This window comes from Cervus elaphus, chromosome 20 (assembly GCF_910594005.1).
Source record: "Cervus elaphus chromosome 20, mCerEla1.1, whole genome shotgun sequence".
Classification (NCBI taxonomy): Eukaryota; Metazoa; Chordata; class Mammalia; order Artiodactyla; family Cervidae; genus Cervus; species Cervus elaphus.
Window position 1 is genome coordinate 112,129,616 of NC_057834.1, and position 17,548 is coordinate 112,147,163.

At 52.7% G+C, this 17,548-nt stretch overlaps 1 protein-coding gene across 4 annotated transcripts in view; it reads right to left on the reverse strand.

Annotated features, from left to right (window-relative positions):
- Positions 1–28: 28 nt before the first annotated feature.
- Positions 29–17,548, reverse strand: part of ACOT11 (acyl-CoA thioesterase 11) — a 46,835-nt gene continuing 29,315 nt past the window's right edge. For 3 of the 4 annotated variants that reach the window (XM_043877163.1, XM_043877161.1, XM_043877164.1), the window contains 13 exons: positions 15,430–15,490; positions 14,312–14,410; positions 13,364–13,499; positions 11,500–11,656; positions 10,195–10,314; positions 8,133–8,277; positions 6,487–6,542; positions 5,496–5,562; positions 5,096–5,179; positions 4,040–4,173; positions 2,732–2,863; positions 1,692–1,818; positions 120–287 (listed from right to left, as the gene is read on the reverse strand). In XM_043877163.1, the coding sequence (XP_043733098.1) occupies positions 132–287; positions 1,692–1,818; positions 2,732–2,863; positions 4,040–4,173; positions 5,096–5,179; positions 5,496–5,562; positions 6,487–6,542; positions 8,133–8,277; positions 10,195–10,314; positions 11,500–11,656; positions 13,364–13,499; positions 14,312–14,410; positions 15,430–15,490 (1,474 nt within the window). In that variant the 3' untranslated portion in view covers positions 120–131. Of the gene's footprint in view, positions 288–1,691; positions 1,819–2,731; positions 2,864–4,039; positions 4,174–5,095; positions 5,180–5,495; positions 5,563–6,486; positions 6,543–8,132; positions 8,278–10,194; positions 10,315–11,499; positions 11,657–13,363; positions 13,500–14,311; positions 14,411–15,429; positions 15,491–17,548 lie in introns of all 4 variants that reach the window. The other variant, XM_043877162.1, reaches the window with a different exon arrangement.

Genomic DNA, 17,548 nt, shown 5'->3' on the forward strand with positions numbered 1-17,548 from the left:
GGCCCGGTGGACCCCAGCTTCTCTTGGGGGAGGCAGGAAGGAATAAATGCCTCTGCTTCCTCAGTGCACTGCAAGCATGTCCTTGGGGCAGGATGGAGTGGGAGTGGACGTGAGGTGGCCAGGGAGGATGCTTAGAGGGTCTGGAGGCTGGGGGCCAGGTCATTCCGGTTGTCCAAGAGGAACTGTTCACAAGCCTTGAAGGTGGTGTAGAACTCAGAGGAGAGGCCGGTCACATTGGTGGTCACATACTTGAGAACGCCCGGGGTGGCCTGGTTGTAGTAAGACACCTGCAGGACAGGGAGCCACAACCAGGGAGGGTGGGAAGGGGGTGGGGTGGGCACTGAGTGAACATGAAACAGGCAGGTGGCATCCTTGTGCGTTAGTCCCTCAGTCGTGTCCAACTCTTTGGGACCACGTGAACTCGTAGTCCTCCAGGCTCCTCTGTCCATGGCCTTCTCCAGGCAAGAATACTGGAGTGGTTTGCCATTTCCTTCTCTGGAGGATCATCCTGACCCAGGGATAGAACTGGGGTTTCCGCATTGCAGATAGATTATTTACTGTCTTTAGCCACCATGGAAGCCCAGTCACCTGCTAGGAGGGCAGCAAATACCAGCAGCACCTGGGGCCTTTGAGGACTGCATGATTGGTGGGCATGACCTCCTATAGCTGGACTCCCCTGACCCCTCCTCTGGGTGCTGACAACCCTGGCTTCCCTCTGTCACCACACATACTGTCATGTGTCTCCTGTCTCAGCCCAGAAGCTCTGGAGGATTGGGTCTCCAGAGTCAAGCATAAAACCCCTTTAAATGAAGGTGCTACTGTTAGAATATGGCTTCCCAGGTGGTAATAGTGGTCAAGAATCTACCTGCCAATGCAGCAGACACAAGAGACCAGGGTTTGATACCTGGGCTGTGAAGATCCCCTAGAGAAGGAAATGGCAACCCACTCCAATATTCTTGCCTGGAAAATCCCATGGACAGAGGAGCCTGGCAGGCTACAGGCCATGGTGTGGCAAAGTAGGACACAACTAAGCCCTTGTCAGCAAATCTGCAGCAAGCAGTTAAAATAACCCCAGGGAACACTAAGTTAGCAAACGTCCAAGTCTCTACATGGGGTGTCTCAGGGCCCTAACAGCTGTGATCTGAGGAAGGTGCCCTGAGTTTCCCAGGTAGCCCACTTTCATCCAGCCAGGTAACAGTGACTGCCCTGATGAGGCCCCTGAGGGCCTTCCTAGACATGAAAGGGGTACATAAGAAGATGGAGTTTTAGAGACTTTCCTGTAGCTCAAATAGTAAAGAATCTGCCCACAATGCAGGAGACCAGGGTTCGACCCCTGGGTTGCGAAGATCCTCTGGAGAAGGAAACGGCAATCCACTCCAGTATTCTTGCCTGGAGAATCCCATAGACAGAGGAGCCTGGTGGGGTACACAGTTCATGGGACTGCAAAAAGTTGGACACGAGTGAGCAACTAACACAGGCCTGGTTCAGCTGTGGCCTTGGACTGTTCTTTGCACAGATTAGGCCTTATTGAAGGCTCCTTTCTAGGCCCTGACACTCAGGCTCTCTACAGCTGGAAGAGAGAGCTTACTGGCCAGTGGGCGTGCTGAGGTCTGGACAGCACTGAGCTCTGGACACAAGTGTGGCTTTGGGGTGAATCCGGGTGGGAAGGGAAAGGAGACACTAGGCCTCACCTTGGTTAACTGGTCCCCCTCGCGCCAGAAGCAGAAACCTGAGCAGACAGTCTCCCCACGCCGGTACTCTGGGGTCTCACGGTGCGTGGGCAGCGTAACTGACCTCAGCGCAATGACATAGGGTTCCCTGTATGGAAGAAGTGTGCAGGAGGAGCACAGGAAAGAATGAGGGCCAGCTTCCAGAAACCCCCTCCAGCACTGACCAGGGCCCTGCTGTAGTGATGCCCTCACCAGAGTCTAAGGCCCACAGCCTAGCTCCAGGTCAAGCTGGAAAGGAGGTTCTAGACAGGAGGTGCCTGTGGGTGAGCAGTTCTGGACTCACCAGGTACCCGGGTGACTGCACTGTGGACCTTCTGGAAACATTCCCGGCCTCCCCCTCCCCGCCCCAGGGAAGCAGTGCTGCACTTTGGATTTTCATGCTTCATCTTTTTGACTGTCTGTAGCATAAGTGATATGCTAGGGCTTCCCTGGTGGCTCAGAGGTTAAAGCGTCTGCCTGCAATGTGGGGGACATGGGTTCGATCCCTGGGTTGGGAAGATCCCTTGGAGAAGGAAATGGCAACCCACTCCAGTATTTTTGCCTGGAGAATCCCATGGATGGAGGAGCCTGGTGGGCTACAGTCCACAGGGTTGCAAAGAGTTGGACACGACTGAGCAACTTAACTAACTAGCATAAGTGATGCCATTTCTCCAGCATTCTCACCATGGTGCAGCTGGGAGCCTTACCACCCTTCAGGCAACATGGGGCTTTGAGAGGCTGGAGGCCAAGGAGTGGGCCATGTGAGAGTTGGCCTGTCTGTGACCTGGGGCACGGCACCCTCACTACACCAGGGATAGAAACCACCCTGCTTTAGAGGATGAGTGACTGGAAAGGGCAGTATGTCCTCTTGTTCTCCATTCTACCCCCAGTAAGACCATGGCCACCGATTTTACACTGAGGTCCTGAGGCCATAGGAAAGAGGGCTGACTCTACCCAGATGTCCCCTCCCTGGGGAGGAAGATGAACCTGCCCACCTCCCACCCCAGCAGGCAGGCACGCACCCGATGTCACAAGGCTTCCGTCGAGAGGCCAGGATGATGAAGTCCTGGGGCTTGGGGTCACCACCGAGGGCGGGGCTGATGACATGGTAGATGGCATCATCCTCGTCCACCTGCTGCACTAGCTCCACGCTCCTGTGCAGGGTCCACAGGGGTCACAGGCGCCGCGTGTGACAGCAGGGTTGACCCAGCCGCAACCCCCCAACACGCTTCAGCCATCCTGAGCACATGCTTGGGGGACATTACCCCCAGACTGCTCAACAGGGACCACAGGAGGGCAGAAAAGCCTAGCCAAAGTAGACATACACACCTGGGCTCACAGACTCGTACACAAGCAGATAAACCCCAGCTGTGGGCACACGTGAACAAACACATGGACACCCACTGATGCACATACAGAACTACAGATGTCTGTCCATGTGTGTGCAAACGCATATACACAGACGTGTGATGATTTAGTAGCCGTGCTGAGTATTCAGTGAGTGCCCACTGTGTGCCAGGCACTGTTCTAAGAGCTTATGGGTATTATCTCATTTAATGCCACATCAGCCCATGCAGCTGGACTCTGAGTATCCCCATTTAATAGATGAAGGGGCTGGGACTCAGAGAAATAACTCACCCACAGCCACAGAGCTAATAAGGAAGCAGGTCTGGGATGTGCACAGGTTGGGTGCCAGAGCTGAGCCCTCAGATGCGGGTACACTACACACATGTGCCCAGGTAGACACACCCAGGCTTATACCAACACACACAAGGACACCCTCGCAGAGACAAAATCCTGTCCAAACCTGCCACCTTTCCCTTCACATATCCGTATGAAGAACTGGCAAACTTGGTAAATTGAGCAAACTGGACATTCTCTGAGTTACCCTGAGTCTGGGAGGAGTTCCCACCCACCCCTCCACCTCCCAACAACCTCTCTAAGCAGTCCCCAAGCACCCTCTCAGAAGGCAGAACTCAGTTTGAAAATCACTGATCTACCCCTATGCAAATACACACCCACACCTCAAATACACAATTTAAGAGGGGGGAAACTGAGGCCCAGAAAGGACATGACTGGCCCATGGTCACATAGTTGGGCCAGGCCCCCACCTCCAATTCCAGGCTCAGTCCCTCCCCTGAGGGCTTGGAATACCCATAACTCAGATACTCACCTAACACATAACCATAGCACCTCCCCTCCCATAACCCACCCTTAGATAAAAGCCAGCAAGGGGCCCAGAGCAGTGGGGGATGGCTCAGCAGGAGGAGACACCTCAGGGCCCCCTTCCCCACCCCCACTCCCCGGGACCCCCACCCTCCGGCACCTACCGGCAGTGCTTGTCCCACTCAGGCCTCCGGCGGAGGTCAGAGAGCAGCAGGAAGGCCTGGGCTGTGTCCACGTGCACCAGCATCTCCATGTGGAAGGAGAGGAACTTGTCCTCCTCTAGAGTGTACAGGCGGACCTGCATGGGACAGAGGGCAGCCTCGTTCCCTCGTCTCCTCCTCAGACTATGCTGGGCACCCGGGCTGGAAGTCAGGGCCTCACTGATTGCTGTGTGTCTGTGAACAAGTGACTCAACCTTTCTGAGCCTCAGTGGCAGCCCCCGTGAAAAATGGGAGTTTCAGCGCAAAGTGGATAGTCTGAAGAAGCAGGGACTGCATGGATAAACACTAGTCAGATGGAATGGTACTCGATGTGAAACAGAACATACACATCACTTCACACAAGTGAATGCACTGTGCCTAAGGAAATTCGTCAAAGGTTACATATTGTATGACTCCCTTTACTGGACATTCTCAAATAGACCAAATGAAAGGCATAGGAAACTGATTTGTGGTTTCCAGGGATTGGGGTGGGAAGAGGCTTGAACACAAAGGAGACAGAAAAATTAGAGGTATTATGGTAATGTTCTGTATCTTGATTACTGTGGTGATGATACAACTTTATGCGTTTTCCAAACTAGCAGGATTACACACTAAAAATGGGAAGTTTTACTGTATGTAAATTATACCTCAATTTTTAAATGTTGAAAATTTTTCTTAAAGAAAAAGATAAAGAAGCAGTAACTAATGTGGAACCAGAATGGATCCTGAGAGCCAGGCGTCCAGCCAGCCACCGGTGTCACTGTGGGGAGGTGACCCATCCCAGGACACAGGCAGAAGCGGCAGAGCTCAGCCCACCCCTGCCCCCAGCCCCCATCCGAGCCACGCCAGGCCTCGAGGGGACAGGTGGGCTTCTATAAGTGGGTTGGTTTCATGACTCACCCAGGGCCTCTTAGGGAATCCCCCTCTGACTTATGTGGTTCGAGAGGGTTTCACAGCTCACAGTCAATACCTCTGGCTGCTCAGAGGAGGAAGGAGAGCTGGGAGGGTGGGGTCCGCTACCTGGTTGCTCTCCGAGGACAGCACCCAATCGTCCTTGGCCACGAGCATCTTCAGGGAGGAGACGTTGTTGTAGCTCAGGTACACCTGCACAGACACACAGCAGCCTCAGCACCCCCTTCCTCGGGGCTCCGTGCCAGGCCCACTCTGATGTGTGGAGAGGAAACTGCACGTGAAGGAAGGAGCCCTGGGCTTTGGGAAAGGAGGCCGGGCTGGGCCAGACTCCTCCTCCCCTTGAGGCCTCAGCTCTCTCGTGCCAAGCAGGGGGACACAGGAAAGCCCTTGGCTCACTGAGCCAGTCCTGACGCAGAGTATCCTGTCCCCTTTGGGCCTCCTCCAAGAAGGGGGGATTGGGGGTCCCCGACAGGTCTGAGGACTGTCCGCACAGAGCAGAAGGCCTTACCTGGTTGCTAGGATCCCAGGGGACAGAGAGGGGCATCTCCGCCTGCTTACAGGACACGATGTACTTCCTGGGAGAGAGGGAAGACGACAACCTTGGTCCCTCTGGGGCCCACCTCTTCTCGGCAGGCTTACTGTGTGCCAGGCCCTGTGCTCAGCCCAGCAGGGTGGGAGGCACCCCTATGTGGCCAGGGAGACTGGGAGGGCACACAGAAGGCAGCAGCTGAGGACACGCACACTCAGAGGTGGGGACTCCCAGGGAAAGGTGTAGACCGCTAACCCTTGCTGAGTGACTTCACCCTTATGCTCAGTGTCCTCACCTGTAAAATGGGGTCAGTAGTCACATCTGACCCCTCACGGGGTCATCAGAAGGAGAACAGCATTTGGCATATGGTGTGCTATTCGCTGAGTCATGTCTGACTCTTTGCAACCCTATGGACTGTAGCCCACCAGGCTCCTCTGTCCATGGGATTCTCCAGGCAAGAATACTGAAGTGGGTTGCCAAACCCCTCCCTAAATGCACATTTTTCTTGTTAATATTAGATGGTAAACCCTGGTGCATTTACAGCACTTTTCGGCATGTAAAGTGCTTTGGTAGCAAGCATTCACACCTGGATTTGCATCTCAAGCAATTGCTCACCTCCTCTCAGAGCATTTCTTTCTTCATCTCCAAAATGGGCATCATCGGAATCAATGGGAGGGACACAAGATGTAAAATTGGCCACACTTGCCCAGGTTCAGGTTCTCATTCTGCCAACCATTCCTATCTGTGTGCCCGTGGACACCTAATCCCTCTGTCCCCAGCATCCTCACCTGTACAAGGGTCCAGTAAGACCGCTGTGTCATGAGGCCAAGACCAGAGACTGCCCAGATGTAAAGGCCCAGCCCAGGGGCAGCTCCAAAGACAGGCGAGTTCCCAGAGGCAGGGAGCAGACAGGGAGCTGAGACAGAACTGACGCCGTGTCCCCTCCCACCACCCACAGGCCTCCACTTGCCTGTCCAGGCGGATCTTCTTCCTGGCACTGGCTTCTCGGTACCGCCGCTCGCCATCCTGGGGAGAGGAGCCCAGACAGACTGTGGTGGGCACAGGACAACCAGCTCGCCCAGCCCCCATTGCCGCCTGCCCTCCTCCCCCAAAGGGCCCAAGGAGACCCTCCCTGCAGTCCTGAAGCGGACTTCAGGTTGCACAAGGGCAGTATGAACAGCACAGTGCCCGGTCCCTGAGTTCCAGCCCCAGCTTCCCCTCACACCCCTGAGTGACTTTGGGAACACCACCTGCCCTCACTAAACCTTGCGATGGGCAGGCATGCTTCTAAAGTGGTTTCCACACAAAACTGCATCTAAATCTTATGAGAACCCTCTGTGTTCGGCACTAGTACTACACCCATTTTATTTTATTTTGGCCACACCACGCAGCTTGCAGCTACTCAGTTCCCCCACCAGGGATTGAACCTGCATCATGGAAATACTCTGGCCACCTGATGTGAAGAGTCGACTCACTGGAAAAGACCCTGAAGCTGGGAAAGACCAAAGGTAAAAGAAGAAGAGGGTGCCAGAGGATAGATGGTTAGATGGCACTTCCGACTCAATGGACATGACCCTGAGCAAACTCCAGGAGATGGTGGAGGACAGGGAAGCCTGGCGTGCTACAGGCCATGGGGTCACAAAGAGTCAGACACGACTCAGCAACTGAGCAACAGCATGGCAATGAAATCCGGGATTCTAAACACAAGGCCATGAGGGAACTCCCAGTACTATCCTCATTTTACAGAGGAGGAAACTGAGGCACAGAAAGGCTAAGTGGCTCACCCAAGGTCACAGGGCTAAGGAGTGTGGCCAGGAACAGAATCCAGATGGCCTAGCCCGGGGCCCACCTCTGAACCAGTACCTCTAATGTCTCCTCGCTCGTGGACATTAATTGGCAAAGACCTTAAAGGACATCACAGACTGTCTCCTGTCCCACTGTCTTCAGGCTCCCCACTCCTTTGCCCACCACCCGTCTTGACTGCCCAACGCCGGGCTCTAGAGCAGAGGTTTCACAGTCTGTGCTCGGCCTTGTGAGGCGAGGCAGGCCAAGGGACCTTCTGGGAGAGAAGAGGCAACCTCACCAAGGTCAGTCCCCAGCCCCTGGAAGCAAGCCCGAGCCTGGCCCTCAGGAGGCACAAGGGAACATTTTTTAGGGCCAGCCTGGACCCCTGGTCCCTGAGTCTCATCCCTACTCTTTTTACTCCTCTGTAACCATGGTCAGAGCAGCTGCCACTTAGTCAGGCACAGGATCAGTGTCTCCCCAACAGTCCTATAAGGCAGGAACTGCAGATATTCCCTCTTTAAAGATAGGACTGAAGCTCAAAGAGGACACCCGTCAGAACGTGGCCAAGGCGGGGTCCAACCCACCTCTGACCCCAAAGCCAGTGCTTTTACAGCTCTGCAGGCTCAGGAGTGCCGGTTAACACCCAGCAACGAGGGAGGCCCACACACATGGTTCAAGTTCTTCCAAAAAGCACAAGGGGCACCCCTGGGGGTCACAGCAGGGCACTCAGGGCCAAGCTGAGCCCCAGCAGAAGGAAAGAGCTGGGTCCATGCTCCCCAGTCCTGCCACCCCTGGGCAGAGGGGGAAGGGGGCTGGTAGCAGGGCACTCACCCCAGGCTGGGGCCGAATCCAGGGCAGCATCTGAGGCTGGTCATCTGCCCCCAGGACCACGAAGGTCATGAAGGCGCTGTTGATGTGCCGCCGATGGGTCTCGGCCTCCTGGCGGTAGGCCTCCACACACACGCCCACCTCCATGCTGAGGGGGAGGGAGGGATGCTGTCAGCTGGACAGACCTTCCTGAGGCCACCCCTCCCCAACACACATGTGTGCACATGAACACACACACACGCACGCACGCGTACACACACACACACACGTACTCCTGCCTTCCCGAGGCCACCCCTCCCCAACACACATGTGTGCACACGAACACACACACATGCACGCGCACACACACACACACGTACTCCTGCCTTCCCGAGGCCACCCCTCCCCAACACACATGTGTGCAAACACACACACACATGCACGCACGCACACACACACACACGCGCACACACACACACACGTACTCCTGCCTTCCCGAGGCTACCCCTCCCCAACACACATGTGTGCACACAAACACACACACACACACGCACGCACGCACACACACGCACGCGCGCACACACACACACACACGTACTCCTGCCTTCCCGAGGCCACCCCTCCCCAACACACACGTGTGCACATGAACACACACACACGCACGCGCACACACACACACACACACACGTACTCCTGCCTTCCCAAGGCCACCCCTCCCCAACACACATGTGTGCACACGCACACACACACACACACACACACACACACACACACGTACTCCTGCCGTTCCTCCCACAGCCTGGATCAGAGACCGCTGGGCGGGAAACTCAGAAGCGTTCCCTTTCAACAATGTTTACACAGCTCCTGCTGCACCCCTGGCCCATGCTCATCTCTGGGGGTCACAGAAATGGATAAACCTGTGCAGTCCAGGTTCTCCTGTGCTAACAGCGAGGGGATGGGGAAACAAATGTCTATATAAAATATGTTTATGTAAAAATAAAGGGTTATGGAAAGACATAAGAAAGGAGGTGGAGGGGCAGGGCCTAATCAGAGAAAATGCTCATTATAAACATATTCACCAGTGCGCTAACAGCCGTGCTCCCGACAGCTCAGTTGCAGCCGTCTCTGTATCTCCAACTGTCTGATGAATTATAAAATAGCAGCCGCCTCCATTCCCCTCACTTAGGAATGCAGACTTCATGCAGATGGGGAAATCAATGCCTAGAACAGGGCACTAACTTGCCCAAGGTCACACAACAGTCAGGAAGAGAATCTGCACTAGAAACCAGGCCTCACAGATCCTAGCTCAGGACTTTTGCTCTGCACAACAGCAGAATGTGTGCTTATCAGACGGAATAGTAAAATGATAATGATGATAATAATAATAAAAATAATAGCAGCAGCAATGGCTGACCTTCAGTGAACGTTCTCTCTGTCATTATACTATTAAACAGTAACTTCTCATTGAATCCTCACAATTATGAGGTAGCTGTGGTGAGCCCTGGTTCTCTAAGGTGAAAGAACTGAGGCTCAGAGGGTTAAGTAACTTGCCCAAAGTCACACAGATGCTAAGAGGTAAGCCAAATTTGAACCCAGGCAGCCTGGCTCCTGATCCCTCACTGTTAATGACTACATATTACTGAAAATCACCACATCTCTGAAATCATCAAAAGAGATGCATACTTTAAGTAAGCTTTCGTTGGGTATCAGAATCCATTACAAAGATAAGGGTTCTGGGAACTATTTGCGGTTTTAGGAAAAGGGTGGGGAAGGGTTCGATAAACAACAGAACACTGGCAAGAGGTGCCCCATGACCAAAGCATCCACAGTGTGGCAGGCTCAGAGGCAGGAGCCAGGGAGAGAGACCAAGACATAGGCCACGTGGTGTGACCCAGGATGGGGAGCCCCGAGGAGGAACATCAGAGTGAATCCTAGTGATGGTGCAGGGACCCAGCAGCCAGAGTTCAGACCCCATAGACCTCGTCTACAGGGGAAACAGCTCCTGACACTTTGAGGAATGTCCCTTCTCAGGTCAGGAAGAGCCCTCAGTCCCAGGGGCCCCGTCTCATCCACCCCAGCCCCTCACCTGTGCTTGAAGGCGTTGTTCACGATGGCCTTGAGCACCAGACGGTCCCCAACCTGGGATGGGCCCCGGAAGTGGAACATCTCAATGGCCTTCAGGGTAGGGTGGGCACGGCAGAGCCGGCTGGAAGAGGCCGGGGGTCAGGGGATAGGACAAAGCACCCTCCAGTGCTTCAGCCACTGGCTTGGGCAAGCCAGCCTTCTCTCCCTGCCCCCATCCCCAGACCCTGCCCAGAAACACATGCACCACCCTCTGGCCCACCCACTCCCACCCAACCCAGTGACAGCTCTACTCAGAGGAAGAGAACTAAAGTCCCACCCCACAGCTTAGAATACTGAGATCCATGTATAGCTGGAAAAAAGCTGAATTTGAGGTGACACACAGCAGGGCTTGCAATAAACCTTTTCCATTCAATGTTTATATCCTAGCACCTGCTGTTCCTACTACCTGGAAGCCCTCCTCTTACCCAAAAATACTTGTCATTCAAGGCCCAGCTGATATACTCCTCCTCTAGGAAGCCCTCCCTGACTATCCACACTCTGACCCTCCTCTGAGATCGTATTGTGCTCATAGTTTAGGCTGCCCAAAATGGCATTGCTTATGCACTATGTCCACAGGGTAAACACAGAGGAAGGGCCACTGGAGCTGGGCTCCAAAGGGTGGAAGAATTCGCCTGGCTGAGGAGGATAAGGGTTAGGGAAGGCACTCCTATCAGAGGGAACAGCAAGTACAAAGTCGTGGAGGTATGACAGTGTCAGTTAATAAATGTTGGTCGTCATAACTATAAAAATATGCTCCAATACTTGGAGCAGAATAAGTCCCAGACAGGTACAGAGGTTATAGGAGAGGGAAGGAATTCTTTCCACCTTTAGGGAGAAGGGGACAGTTAAAGAGGCTTCTTAGAGGATAGACAGGATTTTAGCAAAGAATAGTGGGGCTACAAGGTGGAAGGTCAGCCAGGAGGGGAGACAAGAGCTGGGAGCATGGTGGGGTGGGTGGGAAGGAGAAGGGCAAATGGCTTGCTTTGCAAAGAGTATAAAATCCAGGAAGTGAGTGGGCAGGGCCAGGGCAAGGGGAGGCCCTGGTGCCAGCTGAGGGCTTGACATTTCCCCTGGTGAGCTCACAGAAAATCATTCCTCTCTGGCTCCCTGGGTCTGAAGGCCCCAGCTTACCCTATAAGAACAGTCAAGCTTCTGAAGACTTGAATGTCAGCACAATGCAAGCAAAATGCCTGCACAATGCAAGTCAGGGTTTCTGCCCCAGAGGGAGCTGGCCAAGGGAAGGAGGGGAAGAAAGAAGAGGAGGCACCTGGCTGCAATAGTGGCCACGTTCTCCATCCAGGCCATGATCTGGCCCCCAAAAGTATTGCCCTGGTGATTGGCGTGGGGGGGCAGGACCAGCTCCACACTCTCCACCCGCGTCTTCTCGGCCGGCACCATGTGGCTACAGTCTCTGCTCTCCAGATCTGACCAAGGAGGGATAGAGCGAGGGAGGTGAGAAGATTCCCGAGGGCAGACCGCACCACGGGCAGCCCAGGACACCCCCCTGCTCCATACAGCTTCTCTTATTCACTCAGCACCAAGGAGGTGCCACGTATCTCCCAGGGGGAGAGAGCTCAACAGGGGAGGCCTGTGAACAGGAGGTCTTTCGCTTGGTGTGCAGGCTACTCAGTGATGCCACAGGCAGGGAGGAGAGCAGTTGAAGCCCTGAGCCAAGGTCTGGAACCAGACAGGCAGGACAGTCATAGGGAGCAACAAGACTCTGGCTTAGCTGCAGCTGAGGACAACTAAAGGGACAGCATAACATAAGGCTCAGATAAGGGCCCAGACGCCAGGCTAAGGCATCTAGACTGACCCTTGGGTAGAAGGACTGTCACGACAGGAGGAATCCACAGCGGCTGCAGTGGGATGGATGCTGCCAGGGGCCTTGACAACTATAGGAAGAGCTGGGCCTGCCATGGCCTCCAGGCCCCGCATAAATAGGGCACATGGAATCTAGAGCATAGCTCACTGCCTTCACTGGGGTTCACTACTACTGCCTGCTCTCTCTCCACTCTGAGTGGCTGAACTATCCTTGATGGGTCCTAAAATTGCCTCCTTTAGGTTTCCAGGAAGACTCTGCATTCTCATTTTCTGGAGATCAGAGAACAAAACCAAGGTCACCCCTCTAGACCTTTGCCCTCAGCCTGTGTCCTCTGTCAGAAAAACCTTGCTTCATCTCTCCACCTGTCAAAATCCTCCCAGTCCAAAGTAGATCTTGTGTGCTGGTATAGGACAATCTGTAGGATATGCTTTTAAGGGGAAAGGAGAAAGATATAGGACAGTAGGTACCATTTCCCTATGGGGTAAAAAGGGAGGGTTGAAATGATAGGTAGTGTGCATTAATATGGCTTCCTGGGTGGCTCAGACAGTAAAGAATCTGCCTGCAATGCAGGAGACCCAGGTTTGATCCCTGGGTCAGGAAGATCCCCTGGAGAAGGGAATGGCTACCCACTCCAGTATTCTTGTCTGGAGAATTTCATGGACAGAGGAGCCTACAGGTGGGCTACAAACCATGGGGTTGCAAAGAGTCGGACACAACTGAGTGACCAACACTTTCACTTTGTTTTTTATGCATAAATATGCAGGGAATACTTCTGGAAAGATGCCCCCAAATGAGTAATAGTAGCTGCCTTTTTGGAGGGGCAGAAGCGAGTAGAAGCAAGTCTTGCTTTTTAGTCTATCTATCTTTTTTTATCCCTAGAGCTATCTCAATCTATCTACCTATCTAGCTACCTATCTCCTGAGTTGGCCCAAAGAAGGAACATCTTACAGAAAAACCTAAATGAACTTCTTGGCCAACCCAATATATGCTTTTCTTTTTTAAAGTCCTAGGGTCCTCAAAGCCAAGCTCAATACTACCTTCCCAAATACCTTGACTCCTAGAGACCCATATGCATTTAGTGGATGACAAAGTGTTTTCCATGTGTCCCAGCTTCATCTTCACAGCCCCTGGGAGCTGGGCGAGAGGTCCAAATGCTCCCTTTTCCCCTAAGGGGCCTTGAGGCAAGAGGGTTATCCAGGCCTGAGGCCATCATTAGGTGGATACCCCAGGGAGACTTCCTTCCTCTCTCTCCCCCAGACAGAGGGGAGCACGTAGGACACGAGCTGCCCTCCCCACCCATGACACTCACCGTCCTGAATGACGCAATTGGCAAGGAGGTCCTTGATGGTGTCGGCGTAGACCAGCCGCATGCGCCGGCGCTCGGCCGCCACACTGTGCTCCGTCTTCTCCTCTTCGGTCCGTGGCAGGGTTGGCTTCAGCTTCACCTGTGGCAGGGGTGGAGTGGGGGGTTTCAGGACAAATTCCCTGAAATAGCATGAGGGCCTGTCCCCCCAGGATTGCAAGGAGATCAAACCAGTCAATCCTACAAGAAATCAACCCTGAATATTCATTGGAAGGACTGATGCTGAAGCTGAAGCTCCAATACTTTGGCCACCTGATGCAAAGAGCCGACTCATTGGAAAAGACCCTGATGCTGGCAAAGATTGAGGGCAGGAGGAGACGAGGACGGCAGAGGATGAGATGGTTGGACAGCATCATCGACTCAATGGACATGAATCTGAGCAAACTCCAGGAGACAGTGAAGGACAGGGGAGCCTGGTGTGCTATGGTTCATGGGGTCACAAAGAGTTGGACATGACTTAGTGACTGAACAACAACTGCCCCCCTAGTAATCATCTCACACCTGGGGCTCCTGGATGGTCACAAGTCTTGTCCCCTCTTTCTCCCCATCTTCCATCTCCATGTTGACTGACACATCACTTTCATCCTCCAGGGTCCCCCCCGCCCCCCCAAACTTGAGCAAAGGAACTGTGGATGAGGAATGTCCAGGCAGGACATGGAAGGCAATGGAAAGACCTGAAGAATCCTGGAGTGAGGTGCACGGGGAGAGCAGGGGAAAAGCAGAGCAGGGAGGCACTTGGGGTTCAACCGCAGTGGGGGATGGGCCTTCTTCTGGAAGCTGTGGATTCCCTGCTGCGCCCCCATCTCTACCACTCCACCAACCCCCCAGAATCACCACCCGGGAAAGGCACCCAGGTGGCCTGGCAGCATAGAGCGGTCAGGTATAGCCACCTACCTTGGAGAGCTCCCTGTGGGCCACAAAGGTGGCTAAGGCCTTGCACACACACCACTGCTTCTCAGAGCACAGGTCCTCAGAGGCCACCTGGATGCCCACCTGGAAAGGAAGAGCAAGGTGCACAAGTGAGGCGGGAGGAACGAGAATCCTACAGCTTGAGATGGGACGCGTCACCAGGCCTGGCCTCTGGTATTTCTGTATCACCAAGTCCAGGGGGCTAGAGACCTGGGATAGGCTCTGATGCTGGTCCTGGCTCCCTGGGGAACCTTGGGCATGTCAGTTCCTTTCTCTGGGCCTCAGTTTCCTCATCTGTAAAATGGGGATGATTGTACCTACCCTCACAGGGTTATTGAGAGGATCAAAATGAGACTGTGTTATGAAACGGCTTGAAGTAAGTTAATATAAGTGTTGGCTAAATTGGAAGGACAGACAGCTTGGGGGTCCATAGGGAGACCTTGAGCACTTATGGGGTGTCCAGAGCTATAGTCAAGATTCTGCTATCCAAGCCTCAGTGGTGCCTCAGTAACCACTGGCCCAGCTGGGTAAAATTGCCTGGGCCTGACATCCGTAAGTGGGAAATAGAGGCCCTACACTAGAGCTCACAGAGCCCTGTGCATCACCAAAGAGTCCTTTCATTAAACCTTCCACAATCCGGCAGCATAGGAATCATGTTCCCATTTTACAGATGTGAAGACAGAGGCTGTGGGAGGTAAGCTAATGGACCAAATTCTAGCGCTCTCACTGCTTCAGCCCACTGACATCAGGGCTAAGCACAGTGGCTGTCCTCCCTGCATTCACCTGGCTGCTGAACAGAGGGTCTGACATTAGGTATGAAGACCCAGGAAGCTGGAAGTCAAGGCCCACAGTGGAATCACCATCAAGGACCTCCTTGCCACATGGCTCGGCAACCTGAGGCAAGTTCCTTCCCCTCCCTGGCCTCAGTTTCCCCTTCTGTGTTATGGCCATTGGACAGTTAGATCCCTAGGATCCTCCCAAACTTGTCAGCTATTTCAGAACTCTGTATCCTCAGCCAGGGCACTCTGAGTGTGAGCATGAGTGCTCCCAGGCTGGGGGCTGAGAACAAAGAGAAAGTGGAAACCACCCACCCAGTGGCTCACCTCCATGCTGGAGTTGAAGGCCCGGTTCACCTTGGCCTTGATATTCACCACTTGTCCAACACTGAGGAGGGAAAAGCAAGAGATTGAGCCATCCAGAGGGACAGATGGAGAGAACCAGGGCCTCAGATACTTGTGGGGCCTCTGCCAAGGGGAACTGGCCAAAGAATGTTATGGCATACAGAGCATATTCACATCTATGATGCTACCAAAGTAAGTTGGCAAGACAGTGTTAGCACCCCCATTTTACAGGTGGGGAAGCTGAGGCAAGAGGAGTGGCATGATGTCATTCATCTCCCCCTTTCCCCTGCTCCCCCTAGTCCAATGAACGCTCATGATTCTCTTTGCTCTCAACTCAACAGTCCCTCCTAAGGAAAGCTCCCCCACCCCCCACCTTCTTGTAGCCCCCAAAGTTTTACCCTCCTAATACAGATCACCATAAAAAATACAACAATGAAAAAGTTTAAAATATTTCAAGAATTACTAAAATGTGACACAGAGACACTAAATGAGCCAATGTTGTTGGAAAAAATGAGGTCGATAGATTTGCTCAATGCAGGGTTGCTACAAAATTTCAAGTTGTAAAAAATGCAATATCTGCAAAGTGCAATAATTGCAGTCAAGAAATTAAAAGACACTTACTCCTCGGAAGGAAAGTTATGACCAACCTAGACAGCATATTAAAAAGTAGAGACATTACTTTGTCAACAAAGGTCTGTCTAGTCAAGGCGATGGTTTTTCCAGTGGTCATGTATGGATGTGAGTTGGACTATAAGGAAAGCTGAGCGCTGAATTGATGCTTTTGAACTGTGGTGTTGAAGAAGACTCAGGAGTCCTTTGGACTGCAAGGAGATCCAACCAGTCCATCGTAAAGGAGATCAGTCCTGGGTGTTCATTGGTAGGACTGATGTTAAAGCTGAAACTCCAATACTTAGGCCACCTGATGCAAAGAGACGACTCATTTGAAAAGACCCTGATGCTGGAAAAGATTGAGAGCAGGAGAAGAGGACGACAGAGGATGAGATGGTTGGATGGCATCACAGACTCAATGAACATGGGTTTGGGTGGACTTCAGGAGTTGGTGATGGACAGGGAGGCCTGGTGTGCTGCGGTTCATGGGGGTCGCAAAAAGTCGGACACGACTGAGTGACTGAACTGAACTGAATGCCTGTATTTATCTACAGACAGATAAAGCAAATTTAGCAAAGTGTTAATTACTGACTCTCAGTGGTAATGATCACACCACTATTCAACTTTTCTATAATTTTGAAAGTTTTCATGATAAAATATTAGAAAAAGAACTTTCCTGACCCACCAATAAAAAAAAAATCTATTTTTTGCAGTGCTAAAATATGACCCTTCCCCTTCCTCCTCCTCTCCACTTCCTCTCTAGCCTCCCCTAAAGCCAAGCAGTCACCCATTTGGACTCTCAAGCTTCTCTTCCTTCCTGACTGTCTTCCAGCTCAGGTCAAAATTGGCTCCATCCCCAGAGTCACTGCCAAGCCTCCTTGGGGGCCCCTTAAAGCCCCTATTTTCCCAAAACCCCTCCAGAGGCAGTGCCTATAGACAAAACTGACCTTTTCAGCCAGTTGTAATAGAGCCCTTCCCCAGGACCAATACTCTTGGAAGACAGAGGAACATGTTAAATGACACCACAGTGATGCTAACAGTAAAACCCAGATGATGGAGAACCCTAGGGAGCAAATGACCAAGGTTCTTCAACAAACTTCAAGGAAAAACAGAGAGAGACAGGGAGTGGGAGGAAGAAGGAGAGGGTGCAGGGAGAGGGTGATGGGGAAGATGTAGGGCCTACAGGTTAAAAAAAAGACTTGAGGGAATTCCCCAGCAGTCCAGTAGTTAGGACTCAGTGATTTTACTGCTGGGGACCAGGTTCCATCCCTGGTCAAGGAACTAGGATCCCATGAGCCATGAAGCATGGCCAAAGGGGGAAAAAAAAGACTTAAGAGACCAAGTAACCAAATGCAACCTTATTTGCATCATGACTTGAACAAAATAAAGCAAAAAACTGTAAAGCAAAACAAAATAAAACAAACTCAAGAGACACTGTGGGCAACTGAACGCTGACTAGATATTTAATGTTGGTGAGAAATTGTTCATTTTG